The sequence below is a fragment of the Phalacrocorax aristotelis genome, chromosome 7 (assembly GCF_949628215.1).
Source record: "Phalacrocorax aristotelis chromosome 7, bGulAri2.1, whole genome shotgun sequence".
In the NCBI taxonomy this organism is placed as follows: Eukaryota; Metazoa; Chordata; class Aves; order Suliformes; family Phalacrocoracidae; genus Phalacrocorax; species Phalacrocorax aristotelis.
Genome location: NC_134282.1, coordinates 16,095,941 through 16,108,299, shown reverse-complemented (window position 1 = coordinate 16,108,299; position 12,359 = coordinate 16,095,941). Strand labels below are relative to the sequence as shown.

The 12,359-nt window shown below is 43.5% G+C and overlaps 1 protein-coding gene across 3 annotated transcripts in view; it reads right to left on the bottom strand.

Annotated features, from left to right (window-relative positions):
• Nucleotides 1-12,359, bottom strand: part of FGF12 (fibroblast growth factor 12) — a 238,928-nt gene that overhangs the window by 82,693 nt on the left and 143,876 nt on the right. For all 3 annotated transcript variants that reach the window (XM_075098956.1, XM_075098954.1, XM_075098955.1), the window contains exon 2: nucleotides 7,049-7,159. In XM_075098956.1, coding sequence (XP_074955057.1) covers nucleotides 7,049-7,159 — 111 coding nt within the window. The remainder of the gene's footprint in view (nucleotides 1-7,048; nucleotides 7,160-12,359) is intronic.

Sequence of the window (12,359 nt, the reverse complement as noted above, 5' to 3'; positions counted from 1 at the left end):
GTTCCCTAGTTATGAGGTTAGACTGCCCCTTCCACATTCATGAAGCATTTCTTATGGCTTTTTAACACACTTCTTTGCCAAAGGCTGCAGAAAACTTCAAGAGCTTTGGGGTGTTCAAATTAGCCCAGGGGAGACCTGTTAATGGGCAGAGTGCAGAGAAAAGACTGAGTGACAGAGCATGCAGTGAAGCATTCATATTTTCCATTAAGGACATCATCCTCTAGCTGATTCATTTTATAGATCATTTACAAAGTTTTATGCCTGACACATCATATTGGAGCAAGCACAGCACAAAGGGGTCTTCACACAACGGCTCTAGGAGAAACTGTCCTCCTCACTGTGCTGTCTCCCAGCCTCTCCTTCCACAGGAGCTGGACAACTGCTGATTTAACGTTAGCCCTGAAGGATAAAGTAGGTTTTGCTGAAATGGCCTATTCAAAATGGTATAGCTTCTCAGGCCAGGCTGGTGTTAACACTGCTATGACGGGACAGAATAGAGTCCAGCTCAACATCAACCCCCTGCCCCGAGGAGACTGGTTAGATATGCACGTGCCAGGTAATGCATGGGTGCATGGATTTAACTCAACAAAAAGATGCTTCACAAGAACTTCCCTCATGTACAACCTGTGAATTATTGCAGAGACGAGGAGCCAGAATTGTGTTTCGATTCCTCTCCCAAGAAAAAACCCTCATTTATAGCCAACATGGAGAGAAGCAGGGGGGTGGGGGTGGCACTGAGAAAGAAAGAGAAAAGCACTGAACCTGTGGCTTGATTCTTTCCTTGCAGCCAGTGGTTCAGACTACAAATTCGGACCCAAAGTCCCAGGAGTCACACAATTTCCAAGAGAAAAAGCAGAGCCCAAAGGGTTTATGAAATGTCATGGAAAACTGGTTACATTTGACCTGAACTCTTGGTGGATTTGATTAAAGGCCAGAGGTACATACCCTTTCACAACTAAAACCTGAAAAAAGCAGATAGAAAGCCACTTTGCTCAAGACATCTAACAGGTGCCCTGGGTGACCTGGTTTCAGGATTGTCTCCAAAAAGGGATTAATGAATTCCATTTGCAAATGAATGCCCTTTTTTCCTCACTCATTTCCCAAGGAGGACTGGGTGACTGCCCTAGGTGAGCTGCCTGAAAGGGAGGTACCCCCAAGATTGGTGAAAGGAAACCCACCTCCAGGCCCTTTTCATGTCTTTAAGTACCATATTCAGTAAAATATCAAAGTATGTGCTGAAGTCTTAGCAAAGCAATTGCCTATATTTATGTGACCTTGAAGGAGGACATCAACAGATGTATACAGCAAATGAAGTCCAGCCTGGGTATTGGTTTGTGCACAACTGGAGTCAAGGGTGGTGCTACCCTGATACTGTCTCCAGATGAGACAAACCCAGTGTAGCTACTCAGCATTAAAGAGCTGCGTTATAGCACAGTTCTACTGTTGAAAAGCTCAGTAACCAAGGCAAGCTTATATTTCGATCACTTCCTCACTACCTTGAAGGTCTAAAACCCTCTGCAATTAACAAGCCTATTTATAAGCAATTCCCCTTCCCTAATTTTCCTCCCCACTGCGAAATGGAGCATATTACTGCTAATAATGAAACCAAATGGGCATCATCATTCATTCCCTACAGCCAATTTGTCTCACATAGAAAACTTGTGACAGACCATTACAAAGCATTCATTAGGCATCGAGGTGATAATACCCAGAGTTAGTGGGTGAGAAGTTCCATTGAAAGAACCCACATGTCTCCAGATCTCTCTCTTTCCACCTATACATGCTAAGGGAACACAGGAACAATCCTGTTGTACTCTGTGTTACAGCAGCAAGACCCCTGCGAGTTCCCAAACTCCCTGGGACCCTGCTGCAGACCATGGCAGCAACACCCACAATCATGGCTTTTAGGCACGGCAGAGCATCTCCTGCAACATACTGCAGAGCAGGGGAGCAAGTTGGCAGGCAAGTAGGACATGCATCTGACACAGGTAACTGACAGCCAAAGAAGTTTTAGGAAGCAAATGTCTTCCTCTATTAAAAAAGTGGTTTGGGCCAATCAAAACTTTGTAAATTCTCAGAGCTGTTTCTGCACTCAAATCTAGAAATCCCTTTGACGTTCAAGCCTTTTGTTATCATGCTTCCAAATGAATGTTTCATCTCGTTTTGGAACAGATTTCAAAGCTTATAAGCTTTATTGTAAGAATGTACAAATGGGGGGGAAAAACCCTCAGCCAACCTTAAAAGCAAGTTGTCTGATTTTTTTGTGAGGAAAAAAATTCTGGTTAATGTGAAACAGCAGATTTAGAGATGGGGAAGAGGACTAGCTGTGGTAGACTAGAACTGACCACAGGGTGTGCTGATGATGCGAAAAAAGAGAAAATTTAACAAATGCTTTTAAAATTCTTTCTCCACTGCAAATGCTAAATTTTCTATATCATCTGCAACTGCGTGGAATGGGCGTACTCTTACTTCATGGGCAGAAGAGAAAAAAAAAAAAAGACCTTGAATATTTCTGCCTATTTTCGTTCATTACATTTCACCATTTTCAACCATCGGTACGTTTATACCTGACTCTGCTTATTGATGATAATACTTTTAGCACGCTCCAGTCCTAAACCCTTTGGCCATACATGGTACACTGTTATCTTATGGCAGTTTATCAGCTGCATACCATGTTCTTAAAATCTGAATGCATACTTGGCTATAAGTCTGGGCTAACTTACAGAAATAGAAAAGTAAAGTAAGACATGCCATATAGAAGATGTGCTCCATATGCTCAGCTCATTTAAATAATAGTAAATCAGAGAAGCTAAACTAATCTACACCAGGTGATACATTGTGGAACAGGACATTTGTGCTGCCCATAAGGAGAAACCAATGGAGGATACAATAGGCAACAGCAGCCTCTGTGCACCATGAGATGGGGAGGTTTAAGACCCTGAGGGGAGTGAGGAAGGCTGCGGTACAACATATATGTGAGAAGAAACTGAGGGAACTGGATTTGCTTTATTCAAAGAAGGGAAAGCCAGAGACAGGCCCTTCTCAGGGGAACTCAATGAAAGGACAAGAGGCACTAGACAAAAGCCTCAAAGAAATTATGACTGAATATAAAGAAAATTCTCCACAATGTGAACAGTGCAGCACTGGAACCAGAGAGGTTATGAAGATATGGAATAGCTCATTCCTGAACACATTTGAAACAACTAGACAAGGCTCTGGACAGCTGAAGATAACCCAGCTCCAAGTAGGAGTGGACTGGAGACCTCCAGAGGTTTCCCCAGTCTTAACTGTTTTTGTGTTTCTGGCTGCGAAGCCCCCAACAATATCCTAGATATGTTGGGCTTTTTCCACCTGGTCAGTACAGTTGACCTGTCTTTTGGGTGCTGTCAATTTGCTGAGGCTTTTCAGATTTTCAGCAGGATTATGGTGGCAAATGAAGACAATCAGTTGGTCTCACAAAGAAGGGACATTTCTCAGCCCATGAAAGGGACATGCTCAGCCCATGAAAGAGCAATAATAATTCAAGCACTGACAGCAAGTCAGCCCTGAAAGACCATTTGAGATCACTGGATTTGGAAGGAAAAGATAGTGCCCCAAATTCAGGTTCATATCTAACATCACTGAGAACACAAACAAGGACTTTGTACACCATGAAACTGTGCTCCAATTAAAAGAAAATTCTTCATATATCCCAATGCAAGTAGGCAGAGAATCTGTCTTCTTGCTTACATTAAGATGGCGTGTCTTTAACTGCACGGTATAAGGAACAGATGTCCCAAGAGCTGTTTCGCGGGAAGCTGGCTGGATGCCCATTCAAATGCCATTAGAACTTGGCTTCTGGGTTTTTCTTCTTTTTCTTTAAGTGAGAGGAGGTGGAAAATAAATGCCATCAGCCTCTCAAGAACACACATAAAATGGGCACCAGATAATTAATTTAAAAATTGCTTAAATATTAGCAGTTCCTCTTATATAAATAACTGGATTTTTATTAGAACTTTTAATTGCATCAGACATATCTGAGGTACATGTCGTGCCTCATTTTAAACGTCTATTTTGCCAAAGTAAACCAACCTAATACATTCCCTGAAAAATAAGCTTCCTTTCGTAATTCTAATTTGAATAATCAGTGTGTGGCTACAGAACACAGAGCCAATGTATGGAACACTGTGTTCACCGTGTATTTAACTGTGCTAGGATGGCTTCTGTACGGAGAATTGATGGTCATCCAGGGTGGGAAGGATCCTGCTGTGGCCATCAAGATTGCCCTTCTCTGCCAGTGCATGTGAGTTAACTAACCCTTCTCCAAGGATAGAGAAGTATTATCTATCTGGTCTTTGATGAGTTTTGCCCCTGCACGGAAATACTGCACATACTGCTGACTGGCTGGACAGTAATCTTCTGGAGAAATATTTTAAAACAGAAAATACCAGAGAAGTAAATCTGCAAGCTGTTCACTTAGACAAATGAGTTTTGACTTTTCTGGGCAAAATTTGAGATGTTTGGAAGAATGGAAAAGGGTAAAATAGTCAGCGTGCTTTATTTTGGCATTTCCAAAGTGAAAAATGTGATCTTGTTTTGAAGCTGTAATTGGAAGCTTCATATAATATAAAATGTTGACTTAAACTGCAGATTTATAAAGGACAGTCTGTGGTAAAAATTTAAACAAAACTGAACAATGCACATACTTCATTTCATTTTCAGGTTGGATTCCTTCTCTTTTGATATCCCGTGAGATCCGGGGATGGGGAATTCTTTGGCTTCAATCTTCCCTCAAAAAACTTCACTAAACTTTCCAACATAGCCCATGACTTTGAGCAAGTGGCTTGGCACACTTCAGCTAGATGCCTCCTGTCCCACCAAGCTGCCAAGGCAGGGTTGCCATCTCACCAGATAAATTTACACTCTAGAAGTGACCTTCAGCCCATCTATTTCCAATTAAGAAGACTGGGTGGAAGTGGATCACAAGTACTCAGCACCTTGTCAAACTGATCTCTAGCGTTTCTAATGGGATACATAAATAAGAGCTGTTTGGGCGATTGGGGCCCAGCCTCAGTCATAGGGACTCAGGAGGTTCTCCTGCACCCATAGAGGTGCAGCCAGCAACAGCTTCCCTCATCTCCCTTGCCAGCCTGAAATATTGCAGGACTGTTCTTACATTTTAGTCTCCTCTGCTGTTTACCTAAATTCATCTCTCCTTCCATTTAAGCCCATTACTTTGTTGTTCAGTCCTCACTGACAGATGAGGGTAATGAATCCCTGTCATCTCCAGCAGCTTTTCCCATATCATTGACAAATAGGCCTCCAACAAGATTTTCTGCAGATTGAGAACACCCTACATCTTTTTTTCTTTAAGAAAAAGCAGCTAATACAACCCAAGTCTGGGTCATTACGCGCCCACTAAAGCCTCTAACTCATCACATGTGTTGGTGTCTGCCTGAGAAAATCACAAGACCAGACTCTTTACCCTGTAGGAAGAGATCTGCTCAGTCTCTCATTGAGTAAAAGTACACGTGGGGAGGGCAACAGGTTCTCCCACTCCAATGTAAATTAGAAGTTGTGTCATTGCCATTTGTGGTATTTCATTTGTTCAACACCAGCATATGAAAAAGGGGACTAGAACCTGACACTTGCATCTGCTACAGGCCAAGTTTCTGGTGAATGCAGCCTCTTGGGTCATTTCACAAGGGCTTTGCCAGTCTCCCACAATTTTAGTTGCCATCTTCTCAAAGGTCCTCTCTCGTGCACTGCTCTGCACATGGACCTCAGCCCTGAGCTGGCTGCAGCAGAGCAGCCCCACCACACACAACATTCCCACCGCAGCACCCTGCCAGCTTCCTGGGTATGGGGGCAAGCTCTACAGATGTGGGACTGCAGCCACCTTGCACCTTTGTCCAAATGCACCATCACAGGACAACATCCATGCCCTACTGCGTGCACTGCACCACTGCAGACACCTCTCACCTGAAGCTCAGGCCCTGCCTTCCTGAAGGAAGGATGCCTTCAATCCAGCTAGGAGCTTCTTTGGGTTTGAACAAGATTTGTCCCCAAATTAAGTAGGTTCCGCCTTTCACAAAGTACGTGAAGTTTGCTTCCATCAATCCTACTACACAGATCAACCTCTGTTCATCTCTAGTAATGACTGGGAAGACACTTTCCATGCTGGAGAAGCTAGATATGATGTCCCTTCAGCAGTGGCACAGGGAGCTTCAAACCAACATAGGATGACCCAAATCAAGACTTGAGTCCTACTCTGTTGATATTTGTGGCACCAAGGATCTGAGCTTATTACTGCCCTCTCAGAATCATCAATCCGAGGCCTATGAAATGAAGAGATGATGTAGAAAATATCCTGCACCTTTTTTAACCTTTTGAGGAGCTTTGTTATTGACAAAACTATTTCTTTTGCAAAAGAAATATTGGCTACTGCTCTGCATTTGTTTAAACCAATATGGCTCCTGCACATGAACATCATTTTTAAACCTACATGGCTCTGCTGCACTTTGCTGTCCTTTGTTGGACATCATGAACCCAACCCCTTCGAACAGGGTTCTGGAAAATTACCTCCTTTAGAAAGGTCATTTGATACCCTCAGCCTTGACACTAGCCTCAAAGCACTACACTTTAGTGAACAGCTGGTTTTCTCCAGCCTGGAAATTCCTGATGCTTGCTGAATTTTCAGGGTAAAATAGTGAAAATTATTTTCTCCTCTTCTCCTTGGAGAGAGAATTCCCCGTATCCTTTACCCACGTGGCATGTGTATAAATATAATCTCCTTTCTCTTCTGGCAGCAATTCAAATCATGGGTTTTATTCTCCACCCCACCCATATGGCCATTACAGAATCAGGGCGGGAGGGAAGAAGATTGGAGAGGAAACATATGAAATGATACAGGCAAGATTTAAAGGGGAAGCATAGATAGAAAAAACATGCAGAAAACAGCTGGCTTCTTCCTAATTTGATCTTTTCCAAAATAGAGCTGCACAAGTGAGACTCACTAGGTGATGTATTTGATTGTAATTGGGTTGCAAAACAGGCTAATTTTTCTTACTGTAGTCACTGTTTTCGTCCTTGGTCCCATCAATTGTACCATCTGGGTGCATCTGCAGGAAGTATTCCTGCTGGCTGAATAACCTTGTCACAATTCCTTTCAGCTGGGGTTCTGCAAAAAAAAAAAAATTATTATTATTATTAGATATACCAAACATGCAGCAAGTAGCAAGAGACCCAATTTGCTGGGCCCCCATTAAGCCCTGAGTAAATGTAGAAGTGCTTGGCAGATAAGACAGCTTTCTGTAATTCCTTTCAAGCGTGGTTGTAAAATATTCATATATACATAGATGTACAGGCAAATAAAATGGAGATCAGATGAGCAGGTAAAACGCAATGCATAGTTGGTGCAGCAGAAAGTAACAGATTTATGGAACATTGCTTTGCCGAAAGTTACCTACCAAATGAAAGTCTTTAGACAGCTTGTGTATTCTAAATATGCCACTTGTTCAGAAGACTATTTGCTAGCAGTGTTGCAAAGAATTTACGTATTGTTTCTTATTCTGCCTGCAAAGCCAACTACCTTGTTTTCTGTGTGGTTGATTCACTATCATGCAGTTCCAGTTTTATGCCAATGAAAGTATATTTAAATCAATGGTATTATACTGGTGTAAAACCAAAGTAACCGAGTGTTTAATCAGGCTGCATGAGTCCAACTGCGTAGGACTCGGGGAGCAAAATCCTGAAAGGAACAGATGCAAGACACCTCCAAAAATGACCTCTGAAGCATTTATGGGCATCCTAAAACGCCTCTGTTTTAAAATCCCACATGTTCCTCTCTCCCAAAACACGTGCCACATACTCTGGTAGATGAGAATCACTCTGCCTCTAGCAGTGTCCTTTCCCAGCCCCTGTACATCATGAGCCAGTGTCATGGTTTTAGCTAATGGACTGGCTAGGGGCTTCCCTATTGCCTCTGCAACAATTCATACCTGTGCTGATGAGGAAAACATTAAAAAAGCAGAAACAATATGAACTCACATGACAGAGGTCTGCAGCATTACTGCCTGTCTCCCTGCTGTCCAACCAGTCAAACACAAATTAAGTGGTCAAAAAGAAATTCAATTTTAATCATGCAAGTCCTAGAATTTGTCACAGGCTTTGCTTCTGGAAAGCAAGCTAGCGGCTACACGTGAACAGACACACTAGCTGGAGGGCAGAGACCTTCCTTGTGTGGCAGGAGTTTGTGGTTTTATGTGACCACCCACCAAAAGTAAATAAGACCTAGTTACTGCTGGCTCAATAGACAGGAAAAAACCCAGTGTAGCATACCAAAATTTCGTCAGACTCCCATCTTTCATGCCTCTAGTGAGGCTGTTTAATAAGCCATAGCTGTTATATAACTCTGGTCACGTTGTGTGTTAATTGTTTCCATTAGGAGCCCCTGTCTCTAACAATTTTGCACCACGCTGTACAACTTCCATTTGAGGACTGCACACCCAGCCTGCGCTTCGGCACAGGCACACCCCCCCGCAGCAAGCAGGGACCTTGGATACAGACAGGCTGCAGGTGCAAAGGGTTTCAGCTTCGGCAGCCCTTCCACCAGCCAGGGGAGTCGGGTACTATTTTGTAGCTACAAAAGCCACTGAATAACTCAGTATCAGCTGGTTTCCATGCTGCCTTTAAAAAGTGATTTCATAGCAACCAAAGCATTGTAGACCGCAGACAGGCTTTCTCCCAGGGTGACAAATCCAGGACTGTAAATAAGTACAGTTGTACTGGCCATCTACTAAGAGCTAACACCAGTCAAGCCAGTATGTCAAATTGAGACTTAGATAGCTGTAAATGTTTTGCTTTCTTCTTACCAAAATGTAATATCTATTTTGTTGAACACAGAAGCTTGATTTAACTTCCTTTTCTAACAAGCACATCAAAGCTAGAGGAAGTGAAAAGCTGTATTCTCAGGCACAGATAGATGACTGCACCACCCTCCTTGAGCCTGTCCCCTTCCTCTCTTTTATCTAATACCACCATAGTAAAGGCACTAATAAGCACTCTCTGATGAGACCTATGTTTGAGTCCCTGAATGAGTCTTAGCCTCATTTTTATTCTCTGGTACTTTGCACAAAATGGAAGAGCTCCCAGCAGGAGAGGTTTAGAAGATGTTCCTGCAGCCTGAGGCTTTCTGTGTGGTGAGGAAGGGGGGAGATCTTGTGTTAAACCGCCTCAAGGATAAGAGGAATGAAGATAAGTAGAGATAAAAACCAACCCTGACCTTTTCCCCTTTCTTGGGAAGATGATTTAGCTACAGGATAGAAGGCCCTTTCCTCCTTCTTCAGGGCACAAACCATACTTCAATCATGCAAATGATTTTGGAAGGACATGAAAACCTCTCCCAATTTTACTAAATAGCCTATTGAATTAAATATAGGGCAAATCTACTCATCATTAGTAACTTCATGTCATTTTTGGAGTTTAGCAAAACAGCACCTAAGATCCCCTGAGGTCCTCCTGCATCCATGCTATAGATGCAAATGCTGTTGCACCAGAAGGCTAAGTGTCACCATAGTAAAACGTGGGGTAAAGCCCCAGCGTCCATTTTTGTTACTGATCTGACATAAACACACAGTCAGGTCTGATTCAAGCTTTAACAACTGCCCTCTTCATAATTCCAGGCTTTTCTGAGTCAATGCCTGCCTAGGGACAGGTTGGAGGAGAATTCTTATCTTACATATGCTTTTTTTTTCTGACCTGACCTGGTTTGCTGAAGTTTGAGGCTCACACCCAAACTCAAAGTAAAACTCAAGTGGAGTGAAGCAGAGAGCTCTAAGCCATACACAAGACCACCACATCCCTCCTGGCCCTAACGGTCTGACAGCGGCAGTGTTCCTGTCCCTCCATGCTGCACAGATCCTCTTCTGCAGGACCATCCCTGCTCCCCAGACTCATTTAGGAAGCAGCACCAGCAAATGAATGCCTTTTCCAGACACCAAAGGGTCACAAAGCACTTTGAAGACATACAGATCTCTCCTTCCCTCGTTTCTGCTTTTCCTTGGGTCTCTTTCTACAGGAGAGAAGCGCTGGCAAGCGGCTGCACCTTTGGGTGTCTATCTGAACTACATACAAGTGCAGCATAGAGGCATGCGTAGCCAGCACTGAGTTTTCTCCTCTAATGCAGAGCACAGCCCAGGAGGGTTAGGCAGTTGTCTGGGCAATGGGAGATTTGTCTCACCTAGTACAGCCATTTCTACACCTGAACCAGCCTCTCTTTGCATCCCAAAAAGCAACATGCAAGCCAGGCCAGGTCCATAGGGTCCTGAAACCACCTGCATCTCTCCGCTGATTGCAGAGGGACCAGCTCAAACACAATCAGCTACGCTGAACCTCTTGTCTCATGTCTGTGCATAAAGTGGGATATTGGGATTTGTCATTCATACAGCAAACAATGTGGCTGGGAGGCCTACACACAAAATTTTAGGTGAAAGCAGCTTTTAACAAGGAACAAGACGAACAAGGATTTACCTATCTTTCTCCCCAAAGCTCACTACAGAATTATTACCTGAAGAGAGAACTGTATGATCACAGGACAGGATTTTTCCTGCAATTCCTACAGGCAAAACTCTGCACATGGCTTTTAAGCGACTCCCTACCTTTGTTGTATTTTAATATCACTTCTTTCCATCTACAGAGCAATTTTATCACAGTCTTCAATGTTGCTGTCCCTTACGCTGCAGCAATCATGCTGAAAACCGCAGTTTGTAGGAAAAAATCGCAAAACCAGCAGGTCTCCTTGGAAAAGAAGGATAGTGGGACACCCCAGTAAGTCAGAAAGACAATGAAATAGACTGAGAACTTTTCACAGAAATAAACAAAAAAAAAAGGAAGACAACAACCCTTTCCAGCAGGCAATACTCCCAGTGCTTACTGGGAGGGGGAACATTAAAATAAAACTCTGCAACCTTGATACTTTTATTTGTCTAAAGCTCCCTTAATGATACTGCTTCTGGCTATAATCAGTAAGAGAAAGAAATAAACCATAAAAAAAGACAAAAAAAGCAGTGCAGATAAGCACAAACCCTGCCATGAGCGCTTCCTTTCTATAATTCACCAAGAATCAAACTCAAACCTACTCTCTAACCTCATTCTTGTACATCAAGGGGGTCTCAGATCCCCTGACTTTTAAAGGAGCAATACTGCGTAATGCACTTGGATAAACCTATTCCTCCCACTCAGGCTACTCCATACACTTTTCTATTTTCCTGTAGGAGCAGCTTTCCTTGCAGAAATGGAACTGACCTAATGTGGACAAGACTTCAGCACCAACTTAGCACCTCTGTAAACACAAGTCAAGTACTTCAGAATGGATTTTAAAGAGAAGTTATGCATGCCTTGAGCCCAAAGTACCAACTAAACCCAAGAGATTTCCACACAGCGTGTATTCCCAGTACAGACCCCATGCTATTAGGATTCCCACGTGTTATGCAAAGGTATATTTTTACCTTTATTTTATAAGAAATACTATTTTTAAGAAATACTATATATACTGCTTACTTTAAAGCTGTTCAGGGCCAGGGTGGCGCTAGAGAAAGATCAGCAGTCCCTCTCCTTATGCTGATGAAGTGAACTCATATATTTCAAATGTGGTGTTCCCAGAAGATGCAGGAGAGAATCACCCCCAAAAAGCACCCCCAATGGCACAGTCACAGTGCAGAGCAGACCAATAAGAGTAACAGGGAGCAAGAGCTAAACCATAGCTCTGTTCCTGGTCTGCAGCATCTGCCAGGCTGGGGGGTTTCCCCTAAGGTGAAGATGTTCTCAGCTGCTGCACCTTCTTAGAGCAGTCATCCAGTGACCAATTCACCACACAGAATCACAGAATGGCAGGGGCTGGAAGGCACCTCTGGAGATCATCTTGTCCAACCCCCCTGCTTGAGCAGGCACACCCAGAGCAGGGGGCACAGGAATGTCTCCAGGGAAGGGACTCCACAGCCTCCCTGGGCAGCCTGTGCCACTGCTCTGGCACCCTCACAGGAAAGAAGATTTTCCTCATATTCAGGTGGAACTTCCCATGTTCCATCTCATGCCCATTGCCCCTTGTCATGTCATTGGGCACCAATGAAAAGAGGCCAGTCCCATCCTCCTGACACCCACCCTTTAGAACTTTATAAGCATTGATAAGATTCCCCCCTCAGACTTCTCTTGTCCAGGCTGAACAGACCCAGGTGTCTCAGCCTTTCCTCATAAGGGAGATGCTCACATTCCCTGAAGAGCATCCTGCTTGCTCCCTTTTCTACAGGACAAGCTTACAAGCTCTGCCCGCCCTGCTTTTAACTTTCCAAACCCTTTGACACAGCTGAGGCTAACTAAGTCAT